This window comes from Carassius gibelio, chromosome B15 (assembly GCF_023724105.1).
Source record: "Carassius gibelio isolate Cgi1373 ecotype wild population from Czech Republic chromosome B15, carGib1.2-hapl.c, whole genome shotgun sequence".
Taxonomy (NCBI): Eukaryota; Metazoa; Chordata; class Actinopteri; order Cypriniformes; family Cyprinidae; genus Carassius; species Carassius gibelio.
In genome coordinates, this window is record NC_068410.1 from 19015885 (window position 1) to 19035310 (window position 19426).

At 39.5% G+C, this 19426-nt stretch overlaps 1 protein-coding gene across 8 annotated transcripts in view; it reads left to right on the forward strand.

The window, feature by feature from the left end:
• The window catches only part of LOC127972510 (cell adhesion molecule DSCAML1), a 135838-nt gene that overhangs the window by 106644 nt on the left and 9768 nt on the right, over positions 1 to 19426 (forward strand). For 3 of the 8 annotated variants that reach the window (XM_052576055.1, XM_052576053.1, XM_052576054.1), the window contains exons 12-25: positions 397 to 602; positions 1136 to 1232; positions 1408 to 1536; positions 1869 to 2036; positions 2545 to 2615; positions 2891 to 3131; positions 5740 to 5925; positions 6779 to 6934; positions 9770 to 9924; positions 13644 to 13797; positions 15429 to 15546; positions 15703 to 15866; positions 16356 to 16454; positions 18627 to 18815. In XM_052576055.1, coding sequence (XP_052432015.1) covers positions 397 to 602; positions 1136 to 1232; positions 1408 to 1536; positions 1869 to 2036; positions 2545 to 2615; positions 2891 to 3131; positions 5740 to 5925; positions 6779 to 6934; positions 9770 to 9924; positions 13644 to 13797; positions 15429 to 15546; positions 15703 to 15866; positions 16356 to 16454; positions 18627 to 18815 — 2133 coding nt within the window. The remainder of the gene's footprint in view (positions 1 to 396; positions 603 to 1135; positions 1233 to 1407; positions 1537 to 1868; positions 2037 to 2544; positions 2616 to 2890; positions 3132 to 5739; positions 5926 to 6778; positions 6935 to 9769; positions 9925 to 13643; positions 13798 to 15428; positions 15547 to 15702; positions 15867 to 16355; positions 16455 to 18626; positions 18816 to 19426) is intronic. The other 5 variants (XM_052576056.1, XM_052576061.1, XM_052576058.1 and 2 more) reach the window with 3 other exon arrangements.

The window sequence follows — 19426 nt, forward strand, 5'->3', positions numbered from 1 at the left end:
TTGCTGTCTCTCGCGTTGTCTGATTCAGTGTTGGTGTTATTGATTGAATCGTTCCTCTGTTCTGCCTCCCTCAATTCTATCCGTTTCACTCGTTGGAAGGGAGGGAATGAATAAGTGATGAAAACAAAACAGTGGAACCCTCTTCAGATCGATATTGTGTGTGTGTGTGTGTGTGGCGCAGCGCTAGAGAAGAGTTACTCAGGGGGAATGAGCAAGCGAGAGAGTGTGAAAAAGTGATTGAGGAGTTGAAGCGAGGCACGCTAACGCTCACTGCCCCGTGTCACAAGAACGGCAGGTGTCAGGATAAAATCACACTGACCTCTGCCTTTTTTTTTTATTCATTTTTTCCTTCACATATATTCACTTCCTGTCCTGCTATAATTTATTTGTGTGCAGTTCCAGCTATGATCACTTCCCACCCAAACACTACCATGGCCATAAAGGGGCAGAACAAGGAGTTAAACTGTACTGCCCGGGGCGAGTACCCCATCATCATCCGCTGGGAGCGAGGTGACACCGTTATTGACCCTGATCGTAACCCTCGGTACTCCATCACTACCAATTCCAACGAGAAAAGCGATGAAGTTATTTCCACACTAAAGGTGAGATACATGTGCACACACACACACACACACACACATACAGTATATGTGTGTTGTCAGTGAAGGAGTTCAATAAATGTTGAATAAAGGCATAGGCTTGCCTAAATGTTTCCAAAAAGGTTTACAGTAGTATACACTTTTACCTTTTCTTTTATCAACTTTTATTTTTGGTCATGTGGTTAGCTTGTTTGTTTACTTTATTTGATATTCTGACCTGAGAAGATCATGGAGCATTTATTTATATATAATTCATTCATTCATTATGTAATTCCTATTTAGTTTTATTTGTTTGTTTGTATTTATTTATTCATGTTTGATTTTGTTATGTTATTAAATAAGGACGAAGACAAACTCATTTACATAATTATTCCAATCATAACATAGTAGTGAATACAGTCAGTCATCCAGCATTCCTAACTTAATGCCAAACTATGTACTTTTGTCCAATTGACACTTGTACATTGTACAGCAATACATGACGTGGACCTCAAAATGAGGATAAAAGAAAAACAAGTTTCTCTCTCTTTCTGCAGCTGAAGCCAGCAGAGCGAGGGGATTCCGTCTTTTTCTCCTGCCACGCCATCAACTCATACGGCGAGGGCCGAGGGCTCATCCAGCTGACGGTGCAAGGCAAGACAATCAGCCATGAACAACACGCTCACATCTTACATGATACTCTTTATCTAGAGACACAAAATCAATAATTTACCTCCTGGCCCCAAGCCACCTCTTACTCTTCAGCCTCTCTCTCTGTCTCAATCTTCTCCGTCTGTTTGAAGACTATTTCCACTTGTTTTGTTGGCAGAACCCCCTGACCCCCCAGAGCTGGAGGTTCGAGAGGTCAAAGATCGAAGCATGAACCTGAGGTGGACGCAACGGTTCGACGGCAACAGTATCATCACCAGTTACGACATAGAGTACAAGAACAAATCCGGTGCGGCATTGCTTTGTTTCCATTTCAAGCTTGGATGAATTACATTGTGAGGGTGTATTAAAAATGTATTTGTTGTCAGAAGAATATGTAGCGAACAAGCTCTGGCTGCGAGAAGATGAATGGGATGTGAACGGATTTCAGCAGCATTGCGACTTGGGTGTATTGCCTTATTTGCTGTTTGTACATCTATGTTCGTCCTAGTTTTCAGTGCATCGCTGGTTTTTCCAATCCGTATGATTTGAACTGTAAACAGTCCTAACACAATGTTCCAGAACAGCCTGGGTGGAAGTGTGATGTAGTAATGTATCCGTGTTGTTTTGTCCTTGTTGTAGACCCGTGGGAGCTGAAACATGCCACACGTAAGATCTCCCCCACTAACAACCAGGCCAATATAGTGGAGCTCCACCCGGCGTCCGTGTACAGCATTCGCATGTACTCCTACAACAAGATTGGACGCAGTCAAGCCAGCAAAGAGCTGACCATCAGCACAGAGGAAGCACGTACGTCTTCCACCCCTGATCTGGCATCATCTGCTCACCCTCATGAAGTTCCATACCTGTACTTACTTCTTTTCTGTGGAACACAAGATGTTAATTTTTGAATAATTTCCTGGTCACTCTTTACCACAGTAATGTACTGATCTGGTTTCGAGTTCTCACTGACTCAATGTTTTGATCACAATGATTGAAAGTTCACTGGAAGGGTGAGATTATCAGTACATTTGAGTCTGTTTCTCACACCATCTATCATAGGAATTAAAATAATTGGAATATAGCACTTGAATAATATAGGGCACTTGTATTATTCTTTTATGGTGCTTTTATACCCTTTCCTAAGCTTAAAAGTACTGGTCCCCTGTCATTGTACCGAAAAGGATATCATTCAAAATGTCTCCTATTGTGTCTCACAGAAAAAAAGAAAGTCATGCAGGTTTGATATGACTTCGAGGTGACAACATTTTTTATTCCTTTAATATTCTTCTTATATGATGTGATTCTCTTTTAACAGCTCCTGATGGGCCACCCATGGATGTGATTTTACAGCCAATGACCTCTCAAAGTATCCGTGTCACCTGGAAGGTATGTCTGTGACTCCTAAACTTGCTATTCTTTGGACTTTAGACCCAGTGTCTTCAACCCTGCTCATTGGGACCTACTGTCCTTCAGAGTTTAGCTATGACCCTAATCAAAAACAGCAGAACCAGCTAATTGAGGTCTTCAGGATCACTTGAAAAAATCACAGGCCAGGTTTGCTGAAGAAGGTTGCCCCCCACCACAAGCAGGGTTGAAGACATAGGCTTTAGAGTTTTAGATTCACTTCATACTATATGTCATTTTCTTTTCACTCCACTTAGGCACCTAAGAAAGAGCTACAGAATGGAGTGATCCGTGGCTATCAGATTGGTTATAGGGAGAATGGACCGGGCAGTAATGGACAGTACAGTATAGTGGAGATGAAAGCCACAGGTGACAGTGAGGTGTACACCCTGGATAACTTGAAGAAGTTTGCTCAGTATGGTGTGGTGGTCCAGGCATTCAACCGAGCCGGAACAGGACCTTCCAGCTCTGAGATCAATGCCACAACACTTGAGGATGGTAATAAAATACACTATCTATCTATCTAGCCATCATGCTCTGAGGATTTATCTTTTTTGTGAGTTGTGAGTACAGGGCAACTCTGGCCCATGGCCCTCATCCACATGTGTGTCACTTTCAGTGATATTGATGCTGTTAAGGATAATAGTAATAACAACAAGCATAGGAAAAAATAATTATAATTAGCCTGTCTGCCGAGGCCCCTCTCCCTGATCCACTGCTTTTCCTCCCAGTCTAATTATCTGCAGCTGAGCGCATTGTCTCCCCCTCTCTCTTTTCATCTTTCCTCCAGATCCCTCTCTCTGGCTTTCAACTCCCCTACTCTCAGCTCCCACTCCTCTCTCACTCGCTCTCAAAACACCTTTCATTTATCTCTCCCTCCATCTCCCAACTTCCCCTTCCACCCCTCCGCCCACTTCTGTCCCACTGCCTTTCTTCTCCATTCTTATTTTTGGAAAGCTCCTGGGTTCTTTTTGTGCAACTGTTGAGCTCTTCCATTTTTTTTTTCTAGATGCCTTTGTTTTTACCTCCATCAGTGGTGTTCTTATCAAGTTTTAGCTTTTCTTCTAACCCTAATATCCTAAAAAGAAATTAGATTAAAAACTACTACTTCCTGGTAATCCAACCAGTTGACAATCCAGACCACTTCTGACCAGCTAGAACGATTTACAACTTGAATGTGTTTTCACTTGCATCTTCTTTAAAGGCTAATTCACACTGCACTGACAGACCCAGAGCAATGCAGACAGTCAACAGATTGCAGTACATCACTTCTCAGACATTCCAAGACCTGACAAACAAGGTTCAAAATGTCCAATCATCAAAAACAAGCACTGGCGTGGGGCAACACCGTGATTAAATGACACCAGTCAAACATGTCTGTTGCTGTTGGTTGGTGACTGTTGATGCAGTTTAAATTGGAAAAAAATGGTCAAAAGTTGACCTAGAGTAAAAATGAACCAATGACCAATGATGTTGTCAAGTTGTTGTCATTCTTGTTTTTGTGGTGTGTTATGCACTGTTGCCTCTATTTGGAATGACTGAGAATACTGAATCAGCAGTGAAGTCCATTGGCAAGAGAGATCACACTGATGTGATTTCACAAGAAATGAAAAAAGGGATGTGATTACACAAAGTCAAGAGGGCAAACACAGAAGACCCTTCCTAGCTCTTCCAGTTTTCCTTTTTGAATGACAAAAACAGACTACTTCTACATGCTGGTACAGAGAGTTATTTCCTCTCATGCAGGTGTAGAACATATAAACTAAGTTGGCTGTTAGCTATAGTCTTTGCAGTGTGTTCAAGCAACTTTTTGTCCCAAATGTAGGTGGCGTGAAGCAACACCACATGCGGCTTTCATCACTGCCAGGTCTATGATGTCAGTTTGATCTATCTGGGCATCATTGAAAAGTGGTCCAAAGATGGATGGTTTAATTTGCTTCACAGGGGCCTCTTTGGAATGATTCATTGAAAAGATCTGACTCAAACAAATGATTTGTTCATGAATCAGACATGGCTACTTTTCTCATGAATGAGCCAAGATGACTTGGGTTGGATGTCAAGAATTTCAGTGCATTATGACTTGAATTTTGTCTGTTTGTCGCATACTGTTCAGTAAGCCTACTGTTAGACAGAAGACATATAGTGCACAAATTATACAGGCAACTCACATTACACTTTCACTATAATGACAAAACAGCCAGGATATTCTTCACAAAAAAAAAAAAAAAAAAAAAAAAAACTTTTATGGAAGACATAAAGTCAAGCTTGTTTGAAATGACACATGGGTGAATAAGTAATTTTGGCTGGGGGAAGCAAGATGCCAATATACCTGTTCTATGTGTCAGATCCAGACAGCACATGAGAGCTTGGGTTTTGTGGGCAGTGTTGAAGATTTATTGAGAGTTGTGCTCGTGAGCGTTCTGTCAAGCCGTTCTACTCTAAATGGCAGTTTTAGTGTGGTCCACCAGGGCCAGACAGAGTCAGACCCTAAGGCCTCTTCAAACAAATACCATCATTTCTCCTCTGCTCTCCCTCCCTCCCTCCCTCCTCACACCATCTCCTTTACTCACTCCTTCTTTCCTGCGCCAGCTGCAGCTGCTCCCTCATAGAGCCAAGCCAGCTTCATCCCTCCTCTATTCCTCCTTTCATCCTGCCGCCCGCACATGCTTTTTTCCCTCCCAGCAAGTAACACAGACAGGCTCTGTGTCCCCTCAATAGTGCTATTATTTATTCAGAGATGCAATTTGGCACATCACCACTGCCACATTTGCGGCGTATCCGGAAAAAAAAAAATCTAACACATTTAGTAGGTGAAACAGCTCAAGATCGAGATAACAGGAACGTTTCACTTCTCTCTTTAGCTTTGGGATGTGATTGTTCTGTCCATTTTGAGTGTAGTTACAAGGTTGTTGATGCTCTCGGGCCATACCAAGTGCTCCAATTGCAGTATATTACTGTCATTTTACTATATCAATGTAATTGTGCTCTTCCACTGCAATTTTTGGTTTCCACTTCACCTATTGTATCTTGTTTCCATTGGCGCCTGAATTATTTTCCTGCCGCTTCCTTTGCTTTTATGTGACCGTCTCTCGTTTTTCTCTCGCAGTTCCTAGCCAGCCGCCCCAGAATGTACGGGCCATTACGGTGACATCAGACGAGGCGGTGATCACGTGGTCCGAGCCCCCAAGGATGACCCTGAATGGGGTTTTGAAGGGCTACCGTGTGGTGTTCTGGTCCCTCTACCCCGATGGAGGTGGGTGCTGTGGGGGCCAGAACCTTAGGCTCAATCAGAGTAATTATACGCTATTACTGTTACTCCCTCAATAGACCCACTCCCTGTAGAGCGCCCCCTACTGCCCGCCCATGTATCCTGGCCAGTCCAACCCACAGAGTGTATATTTGTGGGGGGACAGGCATATGTGTGTGTGTGTGTGTGTGTGTGTGTGTGTGTGTGTTGTTGTGGTCTTTTATAAATATATAAAGTGAGTATTTACTGTTTACAAGTTTACTAAATAAAATTAGCTTAAAAAACAGAAAACTTGTAAAAATGTAAAAATGGTTCATAAATGTTCTGAATATTGCGAAAGTAATGACAAGGTAAGGGTATATTATTTATACCAAACAGAATTGAGAGTAAAAGTCAAGTCTATGGGTCTTTTTGTGTTTATTCGGCTATGTCACTTACAAAAAAAATTACTTTGGCAGCACCTTGGCACAGTAACGATATCAGATGGTAAAACTACTGTATGATATTTTGATATGTACCTACTGCATTGTATTTAGTAGGATTTAAGGTTCTTCAAAAAAGCATGCTGTTACCATGGTGTATGTCCAAAAATAAATAATATTTTAACATCTCCGAAGAGCCATGGGAAAACTTTTAACTTTTTGTTTGTTTTGCATTTGGACATAAATATCATTGTCTGCTAAATATAGCTATAGCACTGACAAGTAACCCTTTGTCCAGCGAAACAGACTATTTTAGTATCCCTCTGCATAATACCACGGTACTTTTTTTGTAAGTGGAATGTGAAAACATGGTTCTCCTGTGTTCCCTCATGTGTTCAAATTGTGTGCTGTTATTAGGAAGTAAATGAAAATGCAATAAAAAAGGAGAGTCATTACAATTTTTTCACGTCTCTCAGAATGGGGAGAGATGCAGAACATCACTACCATTCGTGAGCAGGTGGAGCTGAAGGGTTTGGAGAAGTTCACAAACTACAGCATTCAGGTTCTTGCCTACACACAGGCAGGAGATGGCGTCCGCAGCAACGTACTCTACATACAGACCAGAGAAGACCGTAAGTTCACGCATCACACATGTACACATGACCACTGATTGAATGTCAAGTTATTTGCAGAAAAAATAAAATAAAATGCAGCATTTATTCTAAACATAGTAAGCTGGTTTGTTCTCTGTTCACTACATAGGGAATGTAGCTTGTTGTCCGTTCCCAAGTTGACTTCTAAGGCATCTGTAAATTCTCTCATGCAGCCCACAAAAGTCTTGACTCATAATTTGATCCAACAGAGTTTAATGTTAGCATGCTGATAAGCTAAAATCTTATTGGTCTTATATTGATAATTTTCAGATTTATATATAGGTCCATTAACATTTTAATTGTTGTGATTGGGGGGACGTTTTAATTATTTTGATATAAGTATATTATGCTCAACAAGGTTGCAAATATTTGATCCAAATATTTTTGCAGGATATTTGAATATTTTAAAATATCCAAATATTTTGAATATTATGATTCAAAATATATATTTTTTACATTTAAATCTTTCGTAACATTAATATAAATTTTTACTGCCACCTTTTAATTACCCAATTTAATTCATTCTTGCTGAATAAAATATTGATATATATATATATATATATATATATATATATATATATATATATATATATATATATATATATATATATATATATATATATATATATATATATAATATTTCCTGAGCTTGCAGCATTGTAGTTCATTCTGGGACTGCCACTGCCTTTATGAATGATTTTGTCTTAGAATGTGGCCCTTTGAGGGGACTTTAAGGACAAATTAATGTTACTTTCTAATGAGCATATTTAGGATCCCTTTAATGGGCAGCTCACTAGGTTTTGGACCACAAATATACCTAAATGTATCTATATAACAGATAATTGTGACCCTCCGATGAGATTTCAACCCAGCCAGTGGTGGACCCATATTCAAGCATACAGCCACATTATGTGCAAGCCACTTCTCCTTTACCCAGACTCTGTTCAAGCTCAAGGGTGTTGTGTGTATGAGGTCTGGGTGGGTGGGTGGGATGGGGGGTTGTCAGATATAAAATCTTGCCACAAAACCACATTAGCTGGAGGCAAATGCTGCATGCCATGGTCCAGGTCTAGAATGATGCTGGATTGCTTGATTGCTGGATACGGTCACTGTGGCAACATTTAGGCTCTTATATAGTATTAGCACACTTAATGAGAATTAAGGCGCTGAAGGAGGGGGGTTCTGGGTATGTGTCTCAAAGCAGATCCAACATCCAACACAAGGAGGATTTATTCTTTGTGGATTAGCTGACATTAATTTTGGGCTTACACTGGTTGGGATAGGATTAGGGCGATATCTGTCTCTCCTCTTTTCCTTGGTGGGGTTGAGAGGGGTTGAGGGAAATAAGGGGTGTTTTGGTGCTGGAGAGTGAGAGAGATGCATTTTCTGTCTCTCCTCTTTTCCTTGGTGGGGTTGAGAGGGGTTGAGGGAAATAAGGGGTGTTTTGGTGCTGGAGAGTGAGAGAGATGCATTTTCATTTAATTGAATTTAGATTTAGGAGTATACAGATTTGTGTGATGCGCTTTGTCAGTGGGGCTACCACAATAGTGTCACTACCAGAACTTTTGGTCAATAGTTTTGACCATTTTCCTTCTGCTCCTAGTAAGGAATCATGCTGTTAAATCATCATTAATACCACAAAATATCACAACAGTTTGTGTCACCATATTTTAAGACCTGAACCCCCTCATGGATTGACCCATTAGATTAAACCCTAGCAATGATGATGATGATTTTTTTTCCCAAATCCTCCTTAAATCTCCACGTCTTCCTGAATATTGTAGACACACAAAAGTTAGATGGTTATTTCTAAAATGGCATAAGTGTGATGGTGTTTCAATGGATTTCGAGCCAATCCTGCAATAAAAAAAGCCTTGGTCTCCCACAAAAGGTTCAAGTCAATCAAACGAACAAACATTGCTTAACATTGCTCTAGATTTCACCTTCTCACACGCAACCCCACGATTGGTCGATTATGTACAATACCTGCATGTTATTGGTCAAGCTGCTCTGGATGTTTTAGGTAATATAAAAATCCTGTCCGGGACGTGTCCCGTATGAACGGCGCATATGGCCACTCTACAGAGATAAGGAAGCCAGTTCTATATTAATCTTCTGTTGTTTAATGTTGCTTAGCAAATTTGTTGTGAGTGCCACCAATTCATAGTTTTCTGTAACGGCAGCAGATCTTTTGACCAAAAGCTCAAAACTTAGTGGTCGGCAAATATTCTTTGCAATTTAATGAAAAGATAAAACAATGTGGTCGCATTTTTGGCCATGCTAATGTGTCCTCCGAATGATTATTCAACTAAAAGTTAGTGTTGTCAAATGATTAATTGCGATTAATTGCAACCAATATAAAAGTTTTGGTTTGTATGTTTGTTGTGTATATGTATATATAAATACACACACATGCATATATTTCAGAAAAAAAATATTATTTTTAGATATTAAATATATATGTTAATTATATGAGTACAAATATATACATGTAAATATTTTTGAATATATACTTTGTGTGTGTATTTATATATATATATATATATATATATATATATATATATATATATATATATATATATATACATAAATATAAACAGTACATACGCATATATGCAAAAACGTTTACAATTAATCAAGATTAATCGTTTGACAGCACTACTCAAAATCGTTACTACATTTCCTAAAAGCATTTTACGTATACGTTTTACCTTTTGGTCACTGGGAAATGTGGTAAATCCCACAATGCCTCTGTCATACATTTATCTAGTTTTCATACTCTATTTTTTTCTATTTTTATTTTTTTTCTTTTAGATCCTGGTCCTCCAGCGGGCATTAAAGCTGTGCCATCCTCTGCCACCAGTGTGGTGGTTTCCTGGCTTCCCCCTATAAAGCCCAATGGTATCATCCGAAAATACACAATTTACTGTTCCAGCCCTGGATCAGGCCAACCGGTGAGACAAAAAGGGGTAATTTGTTTTAAACATTGATTTTGGTGTTGGTGATGCTTGGTTGAGTATTTTTGTTTACAAAAGAAGGCATGCTTGCATTTGTGTGTTCGTTGAATCAGACGAAAGTGAATATTTGTGTATTTGCTTTATTTCATATAGGTGTGGGCACAGTATGTGTGGATTTTAGATTGTGTGTGTGTATATATATATATATATATTTCTCGATCCTAAGTATAAATCAGTGTTTATTTCACCATTTTGTCTATTTGTGTCGAGTGTATTTTTAATCTGTGCATGTGTGAGGTTGTGCTGCAGTATCAGCAGGATATGTGTGTGTGTGTGTGTGTGTAAATGAGAGGCTCATACTGCAGTGTGTGCATGCAAGCTCACCCTCCCGTCTCATTTGCATATCTACGTCTCATCACGTTGCCTAGACAACCTCATCTGTTCATCAGGGAGGGCAGGAAACAAGCTGGCAGCACACACACACACACACACACACATCCCACAGGCTCGATCACATTTATAACCACCTCTTCGACAAACACACACACACACACGTAATTTGTGTACTCTCACATTGAATTAATGTACCTGTCCAGATATACACATTCTCACTCTCTTCCTTTCTTTCGCTCATTCACAAATCACTCCTCTCTCTCTCTCTCTCCGGCCTCTCGCAGAGCACGGGGTGATTACTATGTAAATGAGTGTGAGTGGGGGGGGGTGTAGAGAAGGAGGTGGGGGGGTCAGACTCAGCGTGCGGGGAGTACTTTTGTTCCTCTTTTCATTATCTCCCTCTATCGCTCCCCGGATCACTGCTATCTCCACACCGGAGGAATATTTTAATATCCGTTACAGTGCCCCACCCCTCCCGTCTGCACCTCCCGTACCTGATTCATGCTGAGATACACAGACAGAGAAGGGGGGGGGGGGGTCCAAATGAACTAGGGAGAGAAGGTTCAGACACACTCCCAACACAGCCTTATAAGAAAACTTTTTGATGTCCCACAAATATCACTTGTAAGGGACCCCCTTCCTAAAATGTCAAGGCAGCTAAATATATAAAACCTATTTGTCCCAAAAAATGGAGAGTGATGTACATTTTTATTTTTATTATTATTATTGTAGGGTTAGTTCACCCAAAAAATGAAAATTCTGTCATTAATTATCACCCTTATGTCCCTCCAAACTCGAAAGACCATCTTTGGAACGCAAATTAAGATATTTTTGATGAAATTTGAGTGTTTTCTGGCCCTGCATAGACAGCAACAGAAATACCATATTCAAGGCCCAGAAAGGCAGTAAGGACATCATTAAAACAGTCCATGTGACATCAGTGGTGCATCAATCACATTTTTATGAAGCTACGAGAGGCCTTTTTTTGTCTTCGATGCGTTCACTGGAGTACCATGATGTATGCATGTGATGATGCTGCTGATGCAGGAATATTCTGACACCCTTAGCTCATCGTCTGTATCTTCCTGTTCAAATAAGTAAGGCTCTGCAAAAAATTCTCCATGTTTACAATATAATCATGTTTATGAAGACTGTTTTATATATAGTGTGCATCTTCCTCTGCTTGCAAACAAGGTGAAGCGCATCAGGGTTCTACATAAGAACATTATTTTTTGTAAAGTATTTTTAATAAAGAGGTTGAACCACTGATGTCACATGGACTATTTTAATGATGTCCTAACTACCTTTCTGGGCCTTAAACATTTCAGTTGTGTTGCTGTTTATGCAGGCTCAGAAAGCTCTCGGATTTTATCAAAAATATCTTAATTGTTGTTCTGAAGATGAACGAAGGTCTTACGGGTTTGCAAATAAGGCTAGCTAAGAATGCATTTTGATGAACTCTATCTTGTAGATAGGCTCCATCTGAAATCGCATACTGTAAAGTAGTTGCTAAAACTTACTTTGCGACTGTTTAAGTAATTTCTAGTATGAATCTCTTAAGTATGAATATAATTTGGACGTACTACATCGGTCATGTTTTCACTGTAACGTTAAAGTATCCGTTTGATGCGTTTCACAATCTTAGCGGAAATAGCGGGTCATCAATACTATGGATACTAGCAGTTTTTCGCCTGCTATATTGTATGGAAGTAGGCAAATTCACATGCAGGGAAAGAGTTATTTCCAAGTTGGCTAACCAAAGTGGTCTAAGTATACCTGGGGAACTTATGTGTCCATAATCACACTGTCTGCTTAAGCCATCCAAAAATCAATCACTTATGAGGTTCCATTTCAGTTCAAATGCCCCCTCAGAAGAGCTGCTAGAACAACACTATGTGTGTGTGTGTGGATGTGTTAAGCATCAGGGCCGAGGGGTATGACGGATGATGGCAGGGCAGCATTCAGGGTGAACAGTGGGAATGACACTGTGTGTGTTTGCATGTCTGTGGGCAGCAGACAGTCACTGTGATGAGCATTCGTTTGGACAGCAGACACACGGCTCTCTTAAACACACTACAATTACAGAGAGCTGGAAGCACAGCCTAACATCATGTTATTTATGTGTGTGCACAGCGTATATTGTTGTTTCTGTTGCACATTACAATGAAAGGTGGATATAATAATAGAAATACTCATCATGGAGTGTGTGTGTGTGTCTCATGCATGCTGAGGTGAGCAGCAGATATCTCTCATTAGCCGGCCTCTATTGTTAGTGTTATCTGAGGCTGACTGATCTTGTGTGTCTAGGGGTATTGTCTTTATACCCTCTCATCTACTTGTGTAAGGCCCCCTGGGTCTCTCTCACACACATACATAGACGCAAACACACATGCAGACACATAGTTCAGCCTTTTACACTCACATAAAGAAAAGCAGCAGAAATCTCTTAGCATGTTATTTAGCTAAGAATTGTGTTTGAATAATCATTTTCTCCAGGTGCTGCCACACCAAGAGTTACACATTCATCTTCACCGTTAAAGAATCCAGTGTAAATTCTGCATGAAAACAAGTCATCATCTTTCATTTTTAGCTTTAAAAAGCATTTTTATAAGAGCTGGTGCCAAAAGCAAGGCCAAAAACGTTCTCTGTGCAAATACACATACATTTTTAGCAAGTGCAGCTCTGTTGTGTAAAACAAGTTATAAATGTGATACTTTAAAACTGAATCTGTAATTTAGGTGTGAAATTTTGTGGAGAAAAAGGTCACTGTCGATAATTTATTAATGTATAAAGCAAATATTACACATAAGTGACTTTTAAACCAAGCAACATTGTTGTTTAACATATCAAATTTATGTTGGTACTGTAAGAGTGATTTGTGTGAATTTCAATGCTCTGAATTCACATGACTAAAGCTGGTCACATTAAAGTAAGATTTCTTCACACAGATTCCACAATGGTTTCAAACTGCTGATGTGATTTTGCTGCACTTACAGTCTGTGTAGGCAACTTTTGAAACTCATGCTCATGCAAAACTCATGCTCATGAAATTACAAGATTTTGTCCCCAAAATATTGCGGACCCTTTATAGATGTTACTACACTGTTACTCATGGAACTAGCTATAAATTTAATAATTTAAAGCTTTGCATGACCAACTAAAATAATAATTACTGTTTTCAAACAGGTTTCCTGAATAGAATATATAAGTCCCGCCTACAATTTTAAATTCTAACTAGGTAAAAGAGAAAGCTGACTATAAAAGTAGACAATTTATGTTGTTGCCTTTATCAGCTCTGGGCACATTTGTAACTTGTGCTTCTGCAATGGGTTCTCCAGGCACCCAGTGAATATGAAGCCAACCCTGAGCTGCTGATATACAGAATCACCCATCTGACCCGGGGTCAGCAGTATTTGATCTGGGCAGCCGCCGTTACCACAGCTGGTCGGGGCAATATCAGTGAGAAGGTGACTGTGGAGCCTGCTGGAAAAGGTGAGTCCACCTTGAGTTTAATGAGAAAATAGTTATTAATAAACATGCTGGTGTGATATATCTCCAGTCATATCTATAGTGTTCCTGTAGCTCAAGTGGTAGAGCATTGCCTTATCAAGCCCCAAGGTTGGGGGTGTGATTCCCAGGGAACACATGATAGGTAAAAATTGATAGCCTGAATGCACTGTAAGTCGGTTTGTATAAAAGCGTCTGCTAAATGCATACGTTTAATTTTTATTTAATATCTGTACCAAAACAACTGCACTAAAGTCAGTACTTGATCGCAAAACAGATGGATTGACAGTTTCCACACATAAATTGATGGTTGAGGTTTCCTGTCTGTAATTTCGCTTTATTTACTTAGCATGTATCATGTAGACGTTGTGCAATTGCCTGATAAGGCAGATGACCTGAGTGAGAACTGGGTGTTACAGGTCATTCTCTGTCACTGATGCTCTCTTCTCTTCCTTTTCTTTGATTTTCTCCTGATGGATAGAGGTAAAGCCTGTCATGTATTATGTGGAGAGGAGTAAAAGTATCTAAATGAGAAAGAGATGGCAGACAATGACCTGGCCAATATGCCAGACAATGAAGGGGGCAGTTCAATCAATATTTCTTGGGTCAGAAAACCATGGAGAGAACCTATGAGTTGCACATTTTCAGTGTGTGTGTATGTTGTTCTTTTACAAGTAATTCACGGCTAGTTCAAAGAGCAAGAGTCCCTTAAAGCCCAATTTTTTCAATTATGGATGATTTCCAATGTGTAAAATAAAAATAATAATAAATTATATATATGAATACACTAAATGTTCATATATAATATGTAGACTTTAAATTCTAGAAAATAAACTTTTAATGGGGATGGTCACACTGATTTTATTAATTTTTTGCGAGGTGCAGTGCAGTTTTTTTTTTTGTGCTTTGTTTTTTTAAGTTGAACTTGAGTATCGTGTCATGCATGAGACTCTGCCAAAGAGATGAGCGCAGTGGTCAAAGATGTCTGTTTAAATTGACTTGGTAGCCTCGTAGGCAGTATGCCAACATAAAATGCCTTTGCGCTTTGGATGTCCCTAGTTTGATGCCGCGTTCCAGGCAACCCGTAACCCGTGTTTTTCCAACCTTCTACCAGTGAAAGTGTACTGGAACAGCAGTCAAACCTGTGACTTCCCACCCGTGAACTCGTGCTAGATAGATGTATTTCCAGTTCCGAGCTCTGATGTCACATAGCCCGCGAAACAACAATGGCAGCCCCTACAGATAATATTGCGTATGGATGCAGTGTTTATTCAAGTTGTACACATAGAAAAATAGATTTTAGGACAATGTAATGCTGCAATAAAATTAATAATCTAGCTACAATATCTTGCACTCAGGAAGTTTGGCGTGACTTGCCTGGAACGTTACAAAGTCATGAGTCGTGGTCTGAAGTCGTGACTTACGGGCTCAAAAACCTGCCTGGAACGCAGCATGAGTCCCAGCTCACGGACCTTTCCCGATCCCGCCCCCTCTCTCTCCCTCCCATTGCGCTTCCTGTCCTATCACAATAAAGGAAAAAATACCCCCCCCCCAAAAAATCAATCAATCTAGTTTACCTGTATATTAATACATGACTGTTTATTTGTCCTACTCAGCTCCTGCTAAAATCCTGTCTTTCGGAGGAACGGTGACCACTCCGTGGATGAAGGAAGTTCGGCTGCCGTGCAGCTCAGTGGGAGAGCCAACACCCACCATCAAATGGACCAAAGACAGGTCTAGGATCAGCTTTAAACACAGTGTTTTTCCAATGAGTTCTTAAAATATAGAGACTTAAAGGTTTAGATTTACAAACCCAGATACCTGATCACATAATTGCCTCTATATTATTCAAAAACGAGAAGGTCAATATGAATGATTTGATCCTTACAGTGAGGACACTGCCATCCCAGTTACTCAAGATGGTCACCGGAATATTCTTTCAAACGGTACCCTGGTGCTGCGCTCTGTGAAAGCTGAGGATTCTGGGTACTACACCTGCACGGCCACCAACACACTGGGTTTTGACACAATCATCGTAAACCTGCTGGTACAAGGTAAGTAAGCGCATACTTTCATGTCACCCTGTAAAATTTACCTTGGATAACATTCCTATGAACAAGGTTTTAAGATTTGATTTTAGAATTAAGGTGCAGTCACGTGGAATTTGGCTCAATTTTGCCCAAAAAACATCCATTGTCAATAATCCAAGTCACTTTCTAAGTAGCCTTTTCTAGGTCAGTTTGGCAATTTGCGTAACCAACTTAAACCTGTTGCAAAATCTGTGAGTGTAAATATTTCGCTCTCAAGTAAAATTCTCAATTTCACAGATTCCTATTGATGACTCAATTTCAAACAACAGTAGATGTTACCACAACTATAGAGTGGGGATATAGATTATATATGAATATAGATGTCTTGTTAAAGGTCAAGTAAAAATTTACTGACATCAAAACACATAGTGGAGGAAATATAAAATATTGACTGCTGGTGTTTGACTATCAAAAGAACAATTCCCATCAATCTCTGTGTGCCCTGTGTTATAGTGCCTCCAGATCAACCACGTTTGACAGTTTCCACCACATCCACTTCTTCAATCACTCTGGCTTGGATCCCTGGAGACAATGGAGGAAGTTCCATCAGAGGTACAAGCACCTGTCCTTTTTCTTTCTGGTTGCCTCAGAACTTTTATACAAACCCGATTCCAAAAAAAGTTGGGACACTATACAAATTGTGAATAAAACCAGAATGCACAATTTGGAAGTTTCAAATGACAGTATTTTATTCAGAATACAACATAGATGACATATCAAAATATGTAAACTGAGATTATGTATAATTTTAAGGGAAAAATAAGTTTAGATTTTAGATTTCATGGCATCAACACATCTCAAAAAAGTTGGGACAAGGCCATGTTTACCACTGTGTGGCATCCCCTTTTCTTTTTATAACAGTCTGCAAACATCTGGGGAGACAAGTTGCTCAAGTTTAGGAATAGGAATGTTGTCCCATTCTTGTCTAATACAGGCTTCTAGTTGCTCAACTGTCTTGGGTCTTCTTTGTCACATCTTCCTCTTTATGATGCGTCAAATGTTTTCTATGGGAGAAAGATCTGGACTGCAGGCTGGCCATTTCAGTACCCAGATCCTTCTATGCAGCCATGAGGTTGTAATTGATGCAGTATGTGGTCTGGCATCATCTTGTTGGAAAATGCAAGGTCTTCCCTGAAAGAGACGACATCTGGATGGGAGCATATGTTGTTCTAGAACTTGGATATACCTTTCAGCATTGACGGTGCCTTCCCAGATGTGTAAGCTGCCCATGCAACACACACTCATGCAACCCCATACCATCAGAGATGCAGGCTTCTGAACTGAGCGCTGATAACAACTTGGGTTGTCCTTGTCTTCTTTAATCCGGATGACATGACATCCCAATTTTCCAAAAATAACTTCAAATTTTGGTTCATCTGACCATAGAACAGTTTTACACTTTGCCACGGTCCATTTTAAATGAGCCTTGGCCCAGAGAAAACGCCTGCGCTTCTGGATCATGTTTAGATATGGCTTCTTTTTTGACCTATAGAGTTATAGCCGGCAACGGCGAATAGCACAGTAACATTCCTGTATGTGATGCAGTGCCATCTAAGGGCCCAAATATCATGGGCATCCAGTATGAGTTTCTAGCCTTGACCCTTACGCACAGAGATCATTCCAGAGTCTCTGAATCTTTGGATGATATTATGCACTGTAGATGATGATAACTTCAAACTCTCTGCATTTTTTCTCTGAGTAACTCCTTTCTGATATTGCTCCACTATTTTTCGCCACAGTATTGGGGGAATTCGTGATCCTCTGCCCATCTTTACTTCCGAGAGACACTGCTACTCTGAGAGGCTCTTTTCATGCCAAATCATGTTGCCAATTGACCTAATAAGTTGCAGATTGGTCTTCCAGCTGTTCCTTATATGTACATTTAACTTTTCCGGCCTCTTATTCTTACCTGTCCCAACTTTTTTGGAACGTGTAGCTCTCATGAAATCCAAAATGTCTCACTTTCAACATTTGATAGGTCATCAATATATATTGTTAAGAAAATATACATTTGAGATTTGTAAATTATTCCATTCCCTTTTTACTCACAATCTGTGCAGTGTCCCAACTTTTTTGGAATCGGATTTGTATATTGGGCTCCTCAAAGTAAAAGTCATTTCATTTTCTTTTCTCTATCTCCGAGGTTTCTTTACATTTTGCAGATGCTCACTTTTTTCTGTCTATCTTACTGTCTTTCTTTCAGATTATGATTTATCTGTCACATGTTACTGTCAAACTGCTTGCATCTCACAGTACATTTGAAAAACAAACAAACAAACAAAAAAAACGTTGTCTGTGGTGTTTGTGTGTGTAAAGGTGGGTGGAAAATAAAGAGAATACAAGGCTGTCTGTGGGTAAATTCTTCTGAAGTGACGCCCTTTATTTTGCCATCTGCCAAAGCCAAAATCAGACATCAAATTTGGGCCGCACCTAATGATGGGCGACGCCATATTGTGCATTTATTTGCATAACTGTGTAGTCAGCATTTCTCGCTCTGTCTGGGTTACTAATGGAGGTTTACAGCAATCTGATCTGCACTACATCTGAGATTGTTACTCTGATTAATCTGTAAGGTCAATGCGCCATCTGGTGGTGATGTTAAAAAATGTTCTGAGTTAGGCTTGCAATGCCAACATGAGTTTGATTCCTAGGAATTGCATGAACTGATAATATCATTAATAAAATCATATCAATAATACATTGCTTATGTGTGTGCACATTCAGGTTTCGTGCTGCAGTATTCAGTAGATAACACTGAGGAGTGGAAGGATGTCTTCATTAGCTCCAGTGAACGATCTTTCAAGTTGGACAACCTGCGTTGTGGTACCTGGTACAAAGTCAAGCTTGCAGCAAAAAACAGTGTGGGAGCTGGTCGCATCAGCGAGATCATTGAGGCCAAGACTCACGGCAGAGGTGAGCAGATCTAGCTAAATGTTAGAGTTCTTGCAGCTTGTTTTCTTATATATATATATAATTTGCTAAACAAGCTCATAGTGAAAAATATATTTTTATTCATAAAAACTACTGTTCAAAATATGAGGGTCTGTACATTTTTTTGAAATAAGTCTTTTATACTCACCAAGCAAAATATTTTTAAATGTAATTGATTTAAATGTAATTAATTTCTGTGATGGCAAAGCACAATTTTCAGCTGCCATTAATCCATTCTTCAGTGTCACATGATCCTTCAGAAATCATTATAATAACTTCTGAATTTAATGCGTCCTTACGGAGTAATTTAATATATATATATATATATATATATATATATATACACACACATACATACATAAATACACACACACACATACATAAGGTTTGTACGGTAGTGAAATTAGATTATATGGGTGTAATGTAAACAATGCCACTGAACCGAACAGAACTTGCAAATTTTTCTGTTTATTGATGTTAAAAATGGTTAATTATTGTCATGTTTTGGCTGTACTAATCAGTCGGACCGGCAAAACATTTAGAATACTATAGTTATAAGTTAAAGGGGTGGTTGATTGCGATTTTCACTTTTT